Source organism: Juglans regia, chromosome 1 (genome assembly GCF_001411555.2).
Source record: "Juglans regia cultivar Chandler chromosome 1, Walnut 2.0, whole genome shotgun sequence".
NCBI lineage: Eukaryota > Viridiplantae > Streptophyta > Magnoliopsida > Fagales > Juglandaceae > Juglans > Juglans regia.
In genome coordinates this window covers 39,216,385-39,236,909 of record NC_049901.1, presented here as the reverse complement: position 1 = coordinate 39,236,909, position 20,525 = coordinate 39,216,385, and the positions used below count along the sequence as shown (strand labels likewise).

Genomic DNA, 20,525 nt, shown 5'->3' with positions numbered 1-20,525 from the left:
GAGAACGTGCAGAATGTGGATTTTGTTGTATGGAGTTTTTGGTCATTTCACTTAAAGCCACGTAGGGTGTGATCCGGCTGCTCCCAAACAGTGACTACTCCCTAGATTTTTTCTTTTTGCTAGGCTAACTAGGATTTTCTGAAATTTAAGGTCATATAGGTCAATATGGTATTAGCAATTAGATTTATAGTACTTAATACACGACCGAAAGATTGAAAATTTGAAAATTTACCCTGAATAAAGCAACTATAAATGTAGCTCAAACGAAACTGAAATTATAATTTACTTAACCATGAAACAAGTCTTCATCTTTGACAGTGGAACTCTAGCATCTTTCTTTTTTTTTTTTTCTTTTTTGGGTACAAAGCAACTATTTTTCAATGTAGGCAATCTCAATCCCCAACCTCTATCGAAACATAATAAAATCTCTAGTATTTGAAGCTACACAGCATTGTTACAACTCTTACAACCAATAATAGATCAGGACCTGTACCAAAATATATGACCTATAGATGCAATTGTCCATCCATCCACTTCAGAAAAACAGCAATCAGAAAAACAGTAATCCCAGCCATACACTAGAGCTAAACTCAGTAGCATAAATGCAACAACAAAGCCAAGCTTGTACGGTGATCCAATTATGAAGAGTATAGCCATGCTACTTTTCTTCTATGCCAACACCAGAAGCACGATGGGAAACAAATGCGGCAAGTTTAGAATGGTTGAACTCGCGCTGATAAAGAGAATCTGCACGTTCATCCCCCTTACCTACCCTTAAGGGCCGCAAACCTGGCAGCCAAATCATCATAGTCTGGCAGCTTAGGATGCACATGCCGAGCTGGGTTTGACCTATCAGGCTGAAAAGAAGCAGCACGAGAAAACACTTTGGCTGCCTCTGATTGCTCTCTATGCTCATGAGGTAGAGAAATTGACCGAGGCGGAGGAGGAACCATCTCTGGCTTCTCATCATGCACTTCTCTGCTAGTCAGTGGGGATACACTCGCATCAGTGCTTGCTTGATGTGACCGACGAGATTTAGACTTTCTCACCCTTCCTGGTTCATAAGGTGATGGTTTCTTACTATACTGCATCAGCAGTTTGTCCAATATCCTTTCCTCTTCATCCTTCTGACAGTGCTCATCATCAAACAAAACTTGCAAGCCACGTCTTGAGTGGTCCCTTGCCTTGCTTCTTGATTTTCTTGCAACAAGCCCTGTATCTTCAAGATAGCCAGCATCATTGTACTCAGGATGTGGTTTCGTGTGTTTCCTTCGGGCAGATCTTGGTTTTGGTATTGTGTTACCAGCTATATTATCCTGATAAAGTTGATCTTTTTCTTGACCGTGACCATTCACACTTGCAGTTCCAACAACCTGCCTCTCGTGGACAGGATGATATGATCCTAATTGGATCCTCTCTGAAGTGCTACCCCCATTGCCTTTCTTGTGCATTGGAGGGTCAGTAAGGGCTACACTGCTGTCAAAACCAGCCAGTGAAGATCCTAAATTGTGTCCAGATTTGCTAGCCTTTGCTTTAGGCTTAACATAAGGAGGAGGGATGGCATTATTATAGTGGGGCTTCACACTGTGAACTACATCATCCTCCTCAAATTTCTTCACTGAGTTTGTAATATCATGTTGACCAGCATGATTATTACCAGCTAACAATTCTTTGCCATTGCCCTTCGACTGCTGTCCTACACAACTACGAGAAATTTCTGGATGTCCACGAAGTAAAGGTCCTGGGTAGTCTCTTCCGGGGGAGGTATTCTCCCTACCAATAAGCAACCCAGATCCACCATCAATGACTTCCACTCGCTTTCCTCGAGATGAAGTGCCAGATCTAAATGATTTCGGGGTGGCATCACCTTTAAAATTCCGTGCTTCGTGTCTGATATCGGCAACCTCTTGCGGTCCTTGGTATGAAGGGTGATAACCATCCTTTTCTAGGATAGTTCGTTCTCTGCCATTGGGGCCCTTGTAATCCTTACCAGAAAGTTCATGTCTAGACCGAGGGTCCAGTTCTCTTTCTAATACAGTACCCTCTTGGCCATTGCACAACCCACGCCCATTAGTAAGTTCACGTCTTTCTTTAAATGAAACATCAGACTTCTCTCCTCTTGGGATGGTTCCCATACCACTATATGACTTATTTTCATCAACAGTGACGCTGAAAGAGCCATAGATTTTAGGTTGCACCTGCAGTAAGCACAGAAATTGCAAGTAAATTCAAATGTGTGGAAGACATTTTGAGGATAGCAATACGACTTCAAATTTTCAAAAAAAAAAGTAAAAAGGATGTTTTTCAGTAAATGAGTCGTCCTAGTAATCCTAACAATCCCAGGGTCTGCTCTCTATTTCTATCCGCCAGTAATATCCATAGAAAATTTATTTTTATAGGACTAATATCCAGAATGATAGAATGCAGGACACACCTTTACATTTGTGGAGGGTATAGACATCCTCTTCTCAAAAGCCTTGGAATCCCATACTATTGAAAACTCTAGTGCTATGTCTTGCATTAATTGAACTTTCTTCTCCAATGTAGATGGCTTTGGAGTCAAATTCTGAACAAACTATATATGAGCAGCTCAGCCAATTAGTACTAGAACAGTTATGAATGTTGAATTATTTTATTTAAAGTTAATAAAGCATTACCTCTTGATTTGCAAATAAGTCCAGGGAATTCCCGTATCTCTCTTGAAATATTTGCCTAAGATCACGTAATTCTGGCAAATCTGAAAATCTTGCAGCAGCAAACATTAGGGATGACACAGCCTCCCTACAATCCTCAGGGCATTCCCTGTAGAGAAGATGGTGAAGCAAGAGAAATGTTGAACAAAGATGTTTTGAGAGAAAAGAATAGTATGATCGCCTAAGATCAACTAACAAAAACAGAAACTCACTTTCACGTTGGCCTTCGAGACCAAGCCTTCAAAATAGTAGGACATAATTCATATATCAAAACATGTAAGTCTAGTGGAACAGGACCCACCAGAAATTTATTAATGTCAAACTCATTATGAGGATATGAATCCAAACAAACAGATTGGACTTCTCATTCTATTTCTTGAAAGGAAATCTTCTACTAAAAAATAAACATGTTGAAGTTAAATAGCTTGGTATCATATGGCAGTTAATCATTCACCATGTGCGTGTGTGTGTGTGTGTGTGTGTGTGAGAGAGAGAGAGAGAGAGGACCTATTAGCATCCTTATGTTTGCAAGAAAAAGTACAACACGTCCAGGCAACGTACATTCGGATTAGGAACTAATTGCGAATCTCAAAAAGGATTTATTTTGGATATATATGGTATTCAACTATTGATAAACATTTACCTATGAAATCAACATGTTATACCAGGTGATATTCTTAAGATGACCAACCAATACCCAGTAACTCTATTATGTTTATTTAGCAGCAAAGAGTAAATAAAAAATAGATCAAGCAATCCCAATAATTATACGGTATAATTACCCAGCAATTATACATATAAATAAGATGTAAAGATTTAATATCCAATTAAAAGGAAGCTGTCTAAAAGAATGGCAGCCATATTGCATCTATCCCGACTTTTTCATATGCCAGCTCCCACAAAAATACACCCACTAGATTTCGTCTAAATCTATAATCCTATAACAGATAGTACATAACATATACCCAATTCGAATGGTCATCCATGCTGTCCAATTGTTACATGATAGGTCAACAATACTTAATGGTATTATTTTTTTTTATCGGTATACATAATGGTATTACATGTGCAATAGATAAAAGATGAGCTTAATATAACATGTAGCTAAAAACTAATTCTAAAGGAAGTATGCGGACAAGATGAGCTCCATAGGTGATTATCATCAGATGACAGCTAACCAGCTAATAGTTAAGGTCAATGGAAAGGAATTTCATACCTCAAATTTTGGCATATGAAGTGGATTTTCTAGCCAATATGGTGCATTAATGTAACAACCCAAGCAAGGCCCGAGCCACATACTCCAAAAACACTAGTCAATGGTACAATTGGATCCCCTTGAAATCATTATAAAGAGCAAGAAATTTTCCCATCCAAACACAATACGAGATTTCATTCACCACCTATACTCACTTGGATGAATATCAAACAATCTGTACTGAGTGAGTATAGGTGATGAATTAGATCCTACATTGTTTGGGAGGAAGAAGTTCTTACTTTTTATAATAATTCCAATAGACTCCAATTATACCATTGAATAGTCATTTTGAAGTATGGCCCCAGATGTAGTTTGGGCCATCCTTGGATCGGTACAACTAAATATAAAGAGTACGATATAGAGATAGATTTGCAATTTATATTATACTCTTATCCTATGTTTTCTACCCATTTGATATTAGAATAATGCAAAATACAAGTGCGTGCAAGCCCTTTGAAAAAAGTGGTACCCACCTAAAAAAAAGCTTTCATAAATTGTTTTTCTGAATATTAATATAGCCACTGATATGTGCTCAATATATTTTGAAATATGGATTCACATATATAAAATATATCTTAAACACATACGTATCGCATAGCTAGACTACAATATTGGGTTATCATGGAATTTTGACTATGCTTAGAGGCCAGCAAACAGCTCAACTGAAACTAAAACAATAAAAATCAAACCTTACCTCAGTTTTTGGATTATTGAAAGATGTTTCAACACAATATCACATGATAGCTCAACATAATCATAGCAGAAAGAAAGCACCAACTCGACTAGAAGACCATCAGCCTGTTTCACCACCTCGCAATAAACAATAACAGTTCTTTGAGCAAAGGTACTCGAAACAAAAACTATTAGAAGATTTAAAAACAGAGCCGTTGGCACAATCTACAAGTGCAATCAGATCCCAATCATCCATCCAAAAAAGAAAAATCCACCAAGTCTGATGTCCCAAAAAGCACCACTTTCTACCATTACTTAACCAGATCCGAATAAGGGATACACGATCTTAGCTAATGAGTTAAACTCTTAATCTGTAAACGAACAGAATGATTAGAATGAGAGACAGGAGATGCCCAGATTTCTTGATGGATGATTTCCAATGGCTGAAAATGTATAGTCCGTCTATGCAGGTGCAGGAGAAAATTTGCTTTCAGATAACACAGACTACATAACCACAAGGGAAAAAATATTCAGATTGATTTGTTTGACGCTGGATCACCAGCACTCTGCATGAAGACTCACTTTGACTAGTTGTGGGACTTACACTTCAACAGAGGTGTGGAATGCACTTGTTGAACCTTTTGCACGGGGTTTACAACTTAACAGGTTATATGTCATTCAAAGAATTCTAAGTTCCCTCCAAGAATTCTGAGTCTCTTCTAATGTCCAAAGAAACATGAGGTCGCGTTTCTGCAATTGGTCAATCCATGAGTGACCAAGAAAAGGCAGTAGCTCTTTTGAAAGTGGCTCAGGTTATGAGTCCTTTGTGGGCCCCCCAGCTTAAAATCCAATTCCATAGTAAACAAAGATAACTCCATTGCACCAGTGTCATGAAATTATGAAGAAAGTCCGTATTATTACTGTTCAAGCAAGGTTTTAATCCTCATTTGGCTTTTGTTAGCCCACGCTCTCCTCGCATTTCAAGTTTTCAACTACTTGTCAAATATGAAGCACAGAGAGCACACTCTGTTTCGACCATCGAAGTTGCTACGCAGGGGAAATAAAGTCAAAATGAAAAATAACTTTTAAGTCTAGAGAGGATAAATAAATAAATATATATACATAGATAGATAGATAGATAGATAGATAGATAGATATATACATATATTCAAAGAGACGATTTTGCATCCAAAAAATCTACAATTTAGGATAAGTAATGAGCTTTTTTGCTTTCTGTCGTTTTTTCTTATAAATAATTAGACTGGAAAATCCAGGATCTATATTTCTTCTTCTCTGGCTGAACTTACTCGGCAACCAAAAAATGCTAGTGAACGAGATTCACTAAAACACTCGACTTGAAAGATCCAATCGGATGAAGGGAACGAAACAGAATGAAAAGTCAAGAGCACGAAGAATTACCCTCTGATAAGCATTGATATCAAGGCCATTGGCAAGCAAATCGGCGATGTCTTTCTTCAGAAACTTCTCAGTCGCCTTTCTCTTCCTCCGAATCACATCGATCCGACTCTTGGTCGATTTAATCAACGACTTACTACAACCACACACACAAAAACCAAAATCCAGGAAACAAATCAAAATCCAAGAACCCAAAAGATTTACATTAAAACAGCCATAGATAGATAGAGAAGAAAAAACCATTTGGAGCCAAAGCTGCGGCCGAGAAGTCCGTCCAACATTGTGGATCTCTCAGTACTGAGTTGGAGTCAGAGAAGGATTCGACATGAACGAAAACACAGCTCTCAAAAAAAATCAAAAAAGGTCTGTGTCCATCAAAAGCCGCTATAAGTGCGTCAGAGTCTCACACTTTCTTTTGAAATACTCATCTACTCTCTCTTGACTCCCTGCAATGAACGAACTTCTTGGTTTATCCTTTCTTACCATAATGTCCTTGTCCTTTTCATAATCTGATAAACGTTGCCAGGGTACTTTGGGGAATACAGGATTTCCAAGGGGTCCAATGGTCTCGTAGCTCGCGGCATATGGATTCCAAGACTTTTTTTAAAAAAAAACATTAATTTAATAAATTTAACTCTCTAACTTCTCAAAATCTCGTAAAAATCTATTTAAATTATTTTATTATTATTCATAAAGAAAAATACTAATAGAGTTCATCAAAATTACCGTTCAATCTTACCATCTTATATTTTAATTTTATTAATTTTTTACTTAATAATTAAAGAAATAATTATATATTTTTTTTAATGATTAAAAATATTAAAAAAAAATGATACTTGCAGTCGTGAGTGTGCAAGTGTCGTGTAATCGCTTTGAAAAAAGTAAATAAATATGAGACCCACATGAAAAGAAATTAATTTTTTATGAGTGAAGTTCACTCTTTTTCAAAGCGACTGTACGGCATTTACATATTTTACGACTGTATATAACATTACTCATTAAAAAAATATTTAAAAGAAAAACAACAACAAATTTATAACTAGCGGTATGCCAACCCGCTAGCACTATCTTATATTACAAATTATTTTATTATTATTCATAAGTCATTCTATTTCATCTCACTATCTAAATCAAACCTTAATTTATTGATAATGCCAAAAGTGAAAACAGGGGAGCAAGTCTTTTTAGATGTGATTTAGACAGTAAAATAAGATGGGATAAGATGTAATAATTTTAAATAAAAATTAAAAGTTAAATAAAATATTATTAGAATATTATTTTTTAATAATATTATTATTTTAAAATATAAAAAAATTAAATTTGTTATTATATTTTATATAAAAATTTTAAAAAATATATAATAATAAAATGAAATTAAATATAACACTTTTACTATTTACTATTTACTATTTACTATTTAAACGGGACAAACACCGAGTCAACGAGTCTGCCTTTGTAGTCGTTGTCGTAATTTCATAGAATAAGGCAAAAGCCATAGTAAAGTAAGCACGTTTAAAAAAAAAAAACAAAAACAAATTAAGAAAGAAAATATGCGGTCCAGCGGAGCAGTGGAGATTCCATCAACCTCCTACTGGTCCTCACCCACCTTCACCCAAATCCACCCTCCACTACTTCCACCACTTAAATTATTACGAATCATATACACAAGGACTTTTATGACTGTTTCCATCCTATAATTTATAAGTAATTTTACATATAATTATAGAATACATAAATATCATACAATCGTTTTGAAAAAAAATAAGATTTATTATTAAAAAATTAATTTCTTTTCATATGGGTCTCATATTTATTTATTTTTTTCAAAACGATTGTACGACGCTTGCACATTCACGACTGTAAGTATTATTCCTCATATTTTATTAGCTGATTTTGTGCTTTTTTTTTTCTTTAATAGGTTCAAGTATGCATTAAACTCTTAAATTATAGAAAGTTAATATTTTGTATTCTAATTCAATTCTATTATTGAAATGAATGAAAAATAACTCACTTAATATAATTTTGAAGGTCAGATCTTTACAAGAGTGTCAAATTATTGATAATTTGAGATGATGCTAACTTAAATGAAGTCAAAGAAAATGCAAGTCACGTATATTTTATTTAAAAAAATAAAATTGACTATTAAAAAATAAATTTTTTCATATAAATTTTAGAACTTGAACACTTTTTTTACAAGGAATGCACAAGATTTGTCTTGCATAAATAATCTCCACAATATATATAAGTTTTAATGGTTTAAAAGCAAATATTTCTCTCTTTAATTTCTTTTTTTTTTTCAGACAATAAAAAAAAGCCTTTTAAAAAAAAAGTTGAATAAAATATTATAAAATTAAAATATTGTTATAATATTATTTTTATTTTGTGATTTGAAAAAGTTGAATTATTTTTATATTTTGTTTGGAAAAGTTGTAATAATTAAGTAATAATTAAATGAAAAAATTGAAATTTGAAAATTGAAAAGTGTTTATGCTTGTTTTATTTGGATATTGAGATGACATGAGATGATATTAGATGAAATGAGAGTATCTTGATATCCAAAGAAGGCCTAAGTAGTCCATAAATTATTTATTATTTATTTACGACTCACGAGTTTTAAATTGATGTGAAGAACACTTTTCCACACGTGTGACCACTTAACCTAATAAAAATAAGTAGAATTAATTGTTTTTATTATATTGTTAATAAAAATTGACATAATAAGTTTTGGTTTATAAAAATATTTAATTTGTAGAATAAACCTAACCATATTTATAATAATTTTAAGAAAATATGTTATCATGTGCATGTCTATGAAGTATATAAGCTTAGAAAGATGTATGGATAATGTGATTCGTATAATTTATATGTGAGCGTAGAAAATGGCCAATATCTAAAACTCTATCCTTTAACAGTGGAAGTGGAAACAATCACATCTTGGAGATAGCATAGATAATACGTTAAGCACGCGTGACTTGCTTCAAGATTGGTTGAAAAAAACACTCCAACTGTGTATCATAAGATTAGGTTAATATATAGGTTATGCGACACATGTTGGGAGCCATGATTTTATCCAATACTTCTTTCTGGCAAATATTATTTTTATAAAAAGAGCGTCTCTGCAAAAATTAAATAAAATAAAATGAGATAGTTTGTAAAATCAAATCAGGCCTAAAATCCATGACCTTTCTCTCATCTTTGTTACACCCCGACAAACTTATCCTAACAATAAAAGAAACATTCGAAGACACTAGAAATAATAGCATGTCGAAAGCATGCTAGCTAGACAAGTGTGCTTTAATTGGAGCATTTGAATGTAGATATTATATGAGGTGCAAGACATAAATAAAGCCAAGAAATCCCCTCCAAAGTCTCGAGTTTGAAACAAGCTATGCCATTGTAACTATCACCATTCATGTTACGTATAAGACTTAGGAGAGGTTTGGATTCATAGATGAGTTGAGATAGTTTGTGAATAATAAAATAAAAGTTGAATTATTTATTATATTTGGCGTGGAAATTTGATAAAGTTGTTTTAAGATTTGAAAAAGTTGAATTGCTTATTATATTTTGTGTGAAAATTTGAGAAAATTGTAATGATGAGATAAAATGAGTTGAAATGAGTTGAGATGGATTTTGAATCCAAATCTCTCCTGAGGTGTACAAGTTTTGTGCAAGTTCTTTGTAAAAATATAGATCCTATTAGAAAAAATAATTTTTTCTTATGTTTTTTCTTGGTGAGGTTCATTATTTTACAAAGACTTGCACGAAATTTGTATATTTGAAACTTTTATAAATCATTACTCGTATAGAACTCATGTTTGAGTACTTTAGAGGGAGTTTCAATAAAAAATATTTTCGTTCCAAAACAAATAAACATTTGTAGTAGGCTTTTAAAAATGCCAAAAACTTAAAAGCAATCAGTCAATTTGTTTTTTTTTTTAAGAGTTTGTCTACGTACAATTCTCATTCGAGGATTACCACGCAAGCCTAGACAGTTTTGTCCTTAAAAACTTTTTAAAATTATAATAATATCCCTAAAACACTTTCTTCAGTCAAAATCTCATTTTTCCTTTGAAATCTGATTTTTTCCTATGAAATCCACTTAATTTTCTGATCAGGATTCCAACTTGAATGAAACTTGAGAAAGATTGATGAATTCTCTAGGCTGCAACATTTTGAAAACAAAATCAAAATGACGAATTTCCTTCATTTCTAGCAGACTTATAGTCTAGAAAACAAGTGATCCTTTCCAACTAATACTAAAACCAAACACTTGGTGGGCAAAACAAACCCCACCATCCAATCCACGTTCTTTCGCTCCCCCACCTCCACTTTGCAACCAACCAAAAACTCAAAGTCAGCACGGAAAAAAATAAAAATAAAAAATTAAGGCTCACGAATACGTATAATAAGTTTGAATATTCATTACACACGATCAATCTTAGCAACCCCACAAATATACAAATTTAGATAGAAATCTGGGTGAATATCCACTACATATACAACAATCAAAGCCTTTCGTCTCTACTTCTACAATATAATCCATAGTGAAGAAGTGAATCTTGTTTTAACCAGAACCAAACACGTAGTATAGAAATCAACAATTGTTGTTCGTTTCTCAGAATGCTCGATGCTTCAGCCTCCAGGCAATGGATACAGCTACCACACTCCTACCACACATTCTCCGAATCACTCCCTTCTATGAACAACATATCGCCCTTCTATAGGGCTTGACTCATGGCCTGCTCACGAAATACTAAACAATACCCCTCATTTCCTTGACCTCATGCATTTTTTTCGTTGGAGACTAGGCTTATAACTACATACCAGAAGGCCTCGAGCCAATTATGACCTCGCTGGGTGAGGAATAACCCATGAGACGATGAAGTGGTGTGCTTGATCTTGGCTCGATTTCAGAGGAAAGTTTCTCTGCTTTGGACATATTGGAGGAAAGCCCAGCTGATTCACGTTTCCATTGAGGAGAGGGGGAAGGAAGGACTCATGCTGAGGAAGGGGAAGGGTTCCTTTTTCCCTCCCCAAAACGGTGCGTTTTCCCGTTTAATTCTGCACACGCAGCCCCGGAGAGAATTTCTCTTTTTTAAAATTATAAAAAAAAAAAAAAAAGAAGCTTGCAATGTAACCTCGTGGGATTGCCATCCTAACGACAAAAATTAAGCTGAATTTTCTGGCAATCGTCGGTGGTTAATGAGGCTGCTCATGATGTCTACAATCATTATACATGATCACCAACAGCCTCCTGATTCAGGCAGCCCGGACGTCTTTATAGACATATGTATCGACGCCGGCCGTGTGAATACAGTTTTTGGATTGGAACACAGGGTCATTGGCAGTAACTATACTAGTTGCATTAATCGGTCACATGCATCAATTAATATATATCTCAAATTACTTATGGACATGAATTTGAACGATGATGTCAAAGCATGCATGGATCAAAATTATTATATATAAAAGAGGCCATGCCATGCAGGGAAAAGTATTTGGGGTTACGTACCTTATAGACATGAAATTAATGGGGTATTATATGTATATAAAACATTGGCTATTAATGGGTCAAAGAGGTACGTACAAATTAGCTCGATGCCCTGCCTAAGTACTTGATCATGCATCTTGTAATTTTGATTGGAAGGTGGAAAGTACGGCCTGCTCAGTCCTCTAATTAACAGGGAAATTATAATTTGAAGTTTTCATGAAAGCTAGCAGCTGGACGTTGTGCGGGCCATTCCCTGCATGCACGTATATTGTGTGTCAGTCTTCCGAATTCTTTCTACTTTTTGAGAAAGCTGTGTAGTTACGTACTAAGATCAATTGCAGAATTGATGGAGCAAAAGTGGGGAGAAAATTTAAAGGGACACGTTCTCCTAGCTACCTCGATTAATCGATTCGCAAAAAGAAAGTAATGGAAGGCTAGCTTTAAGCCTTAAATTTTAGAGACTTCGAGAAGTTCAAAATACTAACGCATTAGCAAAAGCAAGAGCTGGGCGACTGACTTTTAAAATCAAAAGATCGAGTAGTAGTACTGCCTTTTTGGATACGTACATACCAGTAAGGGAGCTACCCGTTACTTATAGGGAGGGGGCACCCCTCCCCCGCCCCCCCGCATGGGCGGGGGATTAATCTTTTTTTTCCATACCCTGCCCCCGCCCCCCGTACCAAGTGGGGGCGGGGTACCCCATCCGTCCGCCCCCTCTCCCTCTTTGTGTTTTAGGATAATCCAATGGAAATTTCCAAATCTTTAATAAAATGGGAGAGTGTGAAAACTAGTAAAATATTGTAAGAGGACGCCGTCTTTCTCTTCTTTTTGTTTTTTTTTTTTTAGGGGGGGGGGTTCACGAGGGCACATGGGCGGCATGTTGAGTGCCGTCTTCCATTGGAGTGTCACTATAAATCTGCCATTTTGTGAAGCAATTTAAGTTCATCTCGCATACTGTGATCTTTCACGAGCACTGTTTCCATTGAGATTTCTTTTCCTGCAAATCTTAGCTTTTTCTTTCGTCTGGGTCTTCCCTTGGTTTGATTATCTTGTTTTTGGAGGTTTGAGTTGAAAACGAAAGATAATGGAGAATAAGAAGCAGGGGTGTTCACCTTCCTCGAGAACTACTGATCTTTTTGGTGCCAAGGAGTCATCACCAACATCGTCTGCAGGAACTTTTGCGTCTATTTTCCCACCTCCATCTACGGTATAATCTTACTGTTTTCAATCTGAGAAATGATGAGCTTAATATGATATTAATGAAAAACAAAGTCAGGGAAAATGTTCTTTTTGGTCAGATTTAGAAATTCCTTTTTCAGGATTCAGGTGATGCTTGTGGTCTTTAAGAGTGTATAGAATGGTGATAGGCCTAATGTAGTTTGTTATGCACATGAAAATGATGTAGACATCCATTTCAAGGCCAAGCATCCTTGCTTTATTCATGTTTTGAATGTTTGCTCGAGGAACTCTTGGAAAAACCAAGAATCTTCTAAAAACTACTTTAGGTTATTCTTTAAAAATTCAAGGATTTTATTTTTTCCTCTCTACAATGTTTGGTCGAAAAACTCCTAATTTAGTTTGTTCATGCTCATTTTCATTCTTTTGCTTGTAGCACCATGGTGGACATAACTTGTGAAGAACTTCACCTTTCCAACAACCTTCATAGCTCTTTCAGTTAACGCATGTGCCTGTGGTTCTTCATAAGGTCGTGAAAGTTCTTGAATGATGTCAGAATGAATGATTTCATATGCAATACCATGCCATGTAACGGCTAACTTAGTTAGATATCGCGATCGTGTATGCCTGAGTCCAGCACTTTCAGTGTGGATCACATCAAACGGCCTTCCAGTTGTGCTTTGAGTTTGAAATTGCTTCCAGACTTATGCTTGATCAAGATAACCTGCAATGGTTGGTTTTGAGAGGTGAAAATATAAATTGCTTACTGGATATCTTGGGAAGGAGTGTGAGGAAGAGCTGGTGAAGATGTGAATCTCACGGCCTCTTTTGGAAAAAGCAAGGTGGAGGGTCAAGGCGTGCCGTTCAAGCCCCCTGCATGAGATGGATCAGGCAATTTCTTGATGAAGAGTGCAATCTTAAGGAGTTTGGGAGTTGGCTCTGGGAGCGCCAATGTGAAAGGCGAGTTGGCATTGACGATGCCGTCTAGAGCCATAATGTGAATGGTCGTTGCGTTATTTTACGACGTGACTGTTGATACATTGGAAATTGTTGCTCGAACGGTGGAAGGGAAAGCGGAGGAGGATTCGGAGACATGTTTTTTGTTCTGGTTTAGGCTGTGCGTTTCTTTACGAGAGAATTGGTTTTGGTTCTGGTTCTTTTGGGAACAGTTGATCAGGAGTGGGATTAAAGTTAGAACCTTTAGGAATCGAAACGTGTCTTCTCCGACAAGGAAAGAGTCGAAGAGGGAAGACGAAGATCTAGACGATTTCTCTTTTTTTCTTTCTTTCTCTTTTTCTCTTTTTTCTTTCTTTCTTATTTCGGTTTCTGGCAGACTTTTGTTTTTTTTTTATTATTTTTTTTAAATCTAACGTGGCACCAAGACTGTCCACCGGTTGTATGCAACGATTGTATATAGAAGAATTGTAAATCACACATGCCATAAAAAGGAAAACGTTATATACATCTTGTTTAAATTAACAGAATATGTGTTATATTTAATACATGAATTAGTAGAAAATGCAAAAGGCTAGCTCAAAAATAGAACATCCAATTCTGATCATACGCCATCAAAATCAAACAACGTGAGAAACCTGGCTACTAATTAATCTCAATTAAAGAAGTTTTAACCATGCTTAAGTACAAGACAAGAAAGAGAACGTCATGGTGTAGCAAATATCATGCAAAGGCTGAGAGAGAGAGAGAAGAAACAAAAACAGTGTCACGATAAGCATCATTTCCAATCACATACCAATTCTAACGATTATTGTGGGAGGTTTTATTTGTTGATCTTTTGTAATAATTCGACCGTGTGAAGCATATCATTTGATTGGTGCATATCTATCTCTATTAGACCATTATAAAAATTAACACTCGGATTTTGACAAAAATAAACACTATATGATTTTGTTTATGTTTGATGATTTTAGTTGGAGTATTTTATTTTTTTATGTTTTATGTTTTTAATTTGGGTATTTCATTTTTTTATGTTTGATGTTTGATCATTGATGTTTGATCTTCAAACTTCCAATATATATGTTAATGCTTGATGTTAATTGTCTGGCATGTTGCAATGTTTGCTATAATTTCAAATTTTTTGTTTGCTTGAGTTCATGGATATGTCAGCAGATTCTAGTGCGAGCTCTCCTTTCCAGGCCCAGGGTACCCCTACCCCTACCCCTACCGCTACACCTACCCCTACTCCTACTTCTACTTCTACCCCTACCCCTAGCCCAACACCTACCCCTACGGCACCTTGCCTCACCCTCAAGCCTAGCAAAAAATCTGCTTCCATAGTTTGCGCTTATTTCACCAAACAAGAGCATGGTAACCCTAATAACCCCCAAATCAAGTGTAACCATTGAGAAAAAAATTTATGGATGCCACTATAGAAAACATGACACCTCATAATTAAAGGTGTACTTAGAAGAGCAATGCAAAAAAAATCCAATATTAAGATCATTACAAGAGAAGAGTCAATCTAAGCTAGAAATTGGACTTCAAAAAATGGTAAATAGGACTAGTGGGGGTACAACTTTGAGGGGTTATATTAAGTATGATCCCAATAAGTGTAGCAGACAGCTAGCTCGTATGATCATCATGGACGAGTTACCTTTTCAAGTTGTTGATGAGAAATGGTTCCAAGCATATTCTCGCTACTTGAAACCAAAGTTTAATATTCATTCTCGCCACACAGTGGCAAAGGATATAAAAAAAATATTTTTGGTCTGAAAAGAGAAGTTGATTGGTGAATTGGCGAGTTAATTTTTTTGTCTCACCACTGATACTTGGATATCAATCTAAAATTTTAATTATATGTCTTTAACTGTACTTTTTGTTGATTGCCATTGGACTTTACATAAGAAAATTATAAAATTTTATCAAATCACCGATCACAATAGTGAGATAATTGGGAATGCCTTGGAGGCCGCAATAAAAGAGTGGGGATTGACCCGAGTTGTTACAGTCACAGTTGATAATGCCTCGCCTAACGATGTCGCATTGGGACACCTGAATACCTATCTTAGAGAGGCAAATAAGACAATCATGGGTGGTGAGTGTCTCATGTGAGATGTGCAGTACATATTCTAAATCTTATTGTCACTGATGGTTTGAGGGATCTTCACGATGCGACTGCTCGGGTCAGGATTGTTGTGAGATGGGTGAGATTTTTTCCTTCAAAGTTAGAGAAATTCAAGATTGCTACGAGGTCTACGGGCCTAACATCCAAGAATGACATTTGTACTGATATGCCTACACGATGGAACTCAACATTTTTTATATTAGAGGCGGCCCAAGAATATAAGCTGGCATTTGCATTATTGGGTGACGAAGACATCCAATATGTTAAATATTCTGATGATCACGAGAGATTGGGAAAACCCTTAGATGATGATTGGGAAATTGTATCTAATTTTATAGAGTTTTTGAAACTTTTTTACGAGGTCACCATGACGCTATCTGGAATTTTATACCATACATCCTATCAATTCTGTCAACAAATATGTAGGGTAAAAGAAGAATTAGATGACATGGTAGCGGTTGGTCACATTAGGCTGTGGGAGATAGCATTGGTTATGAGGACAAGGTACGAAAAGTATTGAAGAGATTTTACTAGAGCTAATATTTTGTTATATATAGCTGTCGTCCTTGACCCAAGGTTTAAGGTGGATGACATGGTATTTAGATTGGACATTGTGTACGGGCAAACATGGGTGAAACATATTACAGCAAGGGTTCGGGAAACCCTTAGTAGATTATTTGATGAGTTTACCGTTCTACGAGATGGTAATATTGCGACACTTAGACCTACCCTCCACAAGTTCCAGAAGTCGAGGTTGAGAAAAGATGTAGATTGGACTGGGATGAGAGGTTTGAGTAGACCCCCTTCATCCATAGTTCTGTAAAGGCTCAGTCAGAGATAAACAGATATTTAGCAGCAGAGCTTTTACCATTTTCATAAGACTTCGATATATTAAGTTGGTGGAAGGTGAATATCGTGAAGTATCCCATCCTTGGAGAGATAACCCGCAGTCTTTTAACCATCCTTGTTAGCACCGTAGCCTCAAAGTCGGCCTTTAGCACCGGAGGGCGTGTCTTGGATTCATTTCGGAGTTCATTAGCTCCTACCACTGTAGAGGTTTTGATTTGCAAGCATAATTGGATCAAGGGAACTCTAATTCATGTTCCAGATGTTCTTGAGTATAAGGAGGCCGACGTCGAGGATGAGGGTGGTGATCAGCCTAGATCTGGTATTTATTTTAATTTCATTTTCTAATTTCTTATTAATTTATTTATTTTCATTTAATTGGTATTCATTAATTTCATTTTAAATTTAATTGTTATAGTGATACATGAGACGGCGTCTACGGCTACCTCCAATGCAGTATGACATTGTATTGGACCTACCATTGCTATGGTTTGCACAATTTGTCTCTTAATTATTTTTTGCATTTATAATTTTATATAATATTTTAGTATCTAATTATTTTGCTTGTATATTTTTTAGCTTTTATATTCTCAATATAAATATGCCGAATCCTAATGACCGATCTATGTTCATCTGCCTCATCTTCATCCCAAATTCCAATGGCTTAATTTCAATCTCATCTTGGTTAGTACTTTTAATATTTTGTATTTTAATTCTTTAAATTTTTGTTTCATTTTTATAACTTTATAATTCTAATTTGTTTTATTTTTAACTTATTAATATTTCAAGTTTTATAACTTATTAACTTTTATGATCTTGATTTTTAGTCTCACAGCAGTCGACACAACTCACCACTCAGTTAAACTCACTACTACGACGCCACCCCAAATTGATCAAATTGAAAAGTCATGATTTTGTTAATTTACAATTAAGTGTAATGTTATTACAATAGTTAATAGTAATTATAGTACAGTTTGTAATATTTAATATTTTTAGAGGAGTTTGTAATATTGTAATAGTTTATTACTTCTCTTAATTTGTATAATTGTAATAGTTTAGTACCTTAGTGATGATTATTACTTAATTAGTTAATAGTTGAAACTTAGTAAATAGTTAATAGTTCTATATATATTTTTTCAATTTTTAAATATATTTATTTTTTTTAGATAAATTTTGGGCCCAAAGTGGCCCAAAAACAGATTCTGGGCCATTTAGGGCCCAAATAACTGAGTTGGGCCAAAGGCCCAGTAAGGCAATAAGAGCGGATGGATGGAGGTCCACCCTCGCATCTTGACAAGCGGACGGGGTACCCCGCCCCCGCATGGATGGGGGCGAGGTAGGGGAATAAATTCCCCACCCTCGCCCACACTAGGGCGGGGGGTGGGTAGCACCCCTACGACCCAGGGTGTTGATTGGCCTCACTAATGAATCGGATTTTGGCCCGGGTTACTGGGATTCGGATCGGTTAGATTATATTATATTATAATATTATTATTTTAATATTACTTATTTCTTAAAAGAAATCTGAAAATTTTATCTTCTTTCATATGCATGTTAGTATTATTAAATATATGTATTAAAATTTATTTTCTATACATGTTATTATTGGTATACACATATATTAAAATTTTATGTCCATGTTATTATTATTAAATACAAGTATGAATTGTTTATTTTAGCTCTTATTATTATGCCATGTATATTTGTTTATCCAATATAGGGCAAATGATTTATATCAAAATTTAAGAAAAGATTGGTTGCCCAACGGTACAAGATTTTCTTAATTTTGGTGACAAATCATTAAACCCTATAGTAAGGAGGATATGATGGAGTGAACACTTTGTGTGTCAAGATTTAGTCCCAAATGAGGATTTTGATGACATTACTAATTCATCCATCAAAAGTAAAGTTGGAGGGAACAATTTGTATGTCAGAGTTTACTTTCAAATGAGAATTCTGATGATACAACTAGTTCATCCACATAATTTAATACTGGTGAGAACACTTTGTGTATCAAGATCTACTCCCAAATGAGAGTTTTGATGACACTACTAGTTCATCCATAATTGTTTAAATTCTTATTATCGTTTATAATTATCTAACTCAATTATGTGACAAAATTTTCTTGCAGTAAGCGTACCTACATCACTACACTCACAGACTTCATATGTTTCTGTTTTGAATGGCTCTAATTTTTTTGAATGGGTTGAGCAAGTCAGGTTCACCTTAGGAGTCTTTGACCTAGACTCATCACTTACGAGTCGAAAACCACCACCCATCACTGAGAGTAGTAACAAAGATGAGAGAGAGTCATCTAAATAGTGGGAGAGATCAAATAGGCTGAGTCTAATGTTCATAAAAATGACCATAGCCAAAAATATAAAAAGTTTTACTCCGTTTTATCGAGGATGCCCAAAATTTTTTGAAAAATACTGAAGAAAGGTTTCGGTCCACAAATAAATCTTTAGCAAGAACACTTATGGGTAAACTTACCACCATGAAATATGATAGTGCTAAAGGAATGCAAGAACATATCCTTGAAATGACAAATATTACTGCCAGATTACAAATCCTGGGAATGAAAGTATAGGAGTCCTTCATTGTTCAGTTTATTTTGAACTCACTGCCACCTCAGTATGGTCCATTCCAGATGCATTATAATTTTGTTAAAGATAAATAGAATGTGAATGAGTTGACAAGTATGGTAGTTTAGAAGGAAGCAAGACTGAAACAACAAGGACATTACTTTGCTAATTTTATGACTAAAGAAGTTAGAAAGAAAAAACATCATTATGGCAAAATGAAACGAACTGGACCACCGAAAGGAAAGTAGCCTAGGAAAGTTAATCAAGTTTAGCATAACAGTAGCAAATGCTACTTTTGTGGAAAGCATGGGCACATGAAAGCTGAGTGTCCGGAATGTAAGGCTTGGTTTGAAAAGAAGGGTAAGCCACTTGCCTTCGTATGTTTTAAATCAAACCTTATAAATGTTATCACTAACTCTTGGTGGCTAGATTTGGGTGTTAATGCTCATGTTTCCATAACCATGCAGGGATACCTTACAAGCCAAACACCAAACCCCAGTGAGCGATTTATCTTTATGGGAAATGAGAATAAGGCTGAAGTTTAAGCCATAGGAACTTTTCATTTAGTTTTGAGTACCGATCATTATTTAGACCTTCATAACATAGTATATGTGTCTTCTGTGAGGCGTAATTTGATTTCCTTATCCAGACTAGATACTTATGGTTATTTTTTTCGTTCCATAATGATAGTTTCAATATTTTTAGAAATAATTTATCTATTGCAACTGGGTTTCTTTTCGATGGCCTTTATCAACTTTGTATCGATAATACATTTATTAAAAATACCTATACCCAGCACCATGAAACATGTATTGGAACTAAAAGAAACATGATGATGAAAATTCTTCTGACTTGTGGCATAAAAGATTGGGGCACATCTCTAAAAAAAGGTTATAGAGATTAGTAAACAAATGGATTCTTCCGCATCTTGATTTTACTAATCTTGAAGTGTATGTGAATTGCATTAAAGGAAAGAAAACCAAACATACTAAAAAAGGTGCCATGAGAAGTACATACCTTCTTCAAATAATTCACACAGATATATGTAGACCATTCTCCACTGAATCTTTTGGTAGAGAAAAGTATTTTATCACCTTTATAGATGATTTTTCACAGTTTGGATATATCTATCTTCTACATGAGAAATCTCAAGTTGTTTCAGTACTTGAGGTATTTCTTATGGAGGTGGAAAGGTAGTTAGATAGAAAGGTAAAAATCATCAGATCGGATCATGGTAGAGAATACTATGGAAAGTATGACGAATCGGATCATAACCCTGGCCCATTCGCCAAACTTCTTGAACAGC

At 35.3% G+C, this 20,525-nt stretch overlaps 1 protein-coding gene across 1 annotated transcript; it reads right to left on the bottom strand.

Moving 5' to 3' along the window:
• Positions 1 to 255: 255 nt before the first annotated feature.
• On the bottom strand, positions 256 to 6,502 carry LOC108979379. Its single transcript, XM_018950053.2, has 6 exons — positions 6,277 to 6,502; positions 6,040 to 6,172; positions 4,643 to 4,746; positions 2,658 to 2,802; positions 2,435 to 2,575; positions 256 to 2,198 (listed from the first exon to the last, which is right to left on the bottom strand). Exons 1-6 carry the CDS (start codon positions 6,315 to 6,317, stop codon positions 765 to 767), a joined length of 1,998 nt encoding a protein of 665 aa, XP_018805598.1. The 5' UTR covers positions 6,318 to 6,502; the 3' UTR covers positions 256 to 764.
• Positions 6,503 to 20,525: the final 14,023 nt, after the last annotated feature.

Coding starts and splice junctions, on each gene's coding strand:
- LOC108979379 (XM_018950053.2), bottom strand. CDS start 6,317: ATGTTGGACGGACTTCTCGGCCGCAGCTTTGGCTCCAAATG. Junction 6,173..6,276: donor CGCAGCTTTGGCTCCAAATG/GTTTTTTCTTCT, acceptor GTGTGGTTGTAG/TAAGTCGTTGATTAAATCGA. Junction 2,199..2,434: donor TACCCTCCACAAATGTAAAG/GTGTGTCCTGCA, acceptor TGCTTACTGCAG/GTGCAACCTAAAATCTATGG.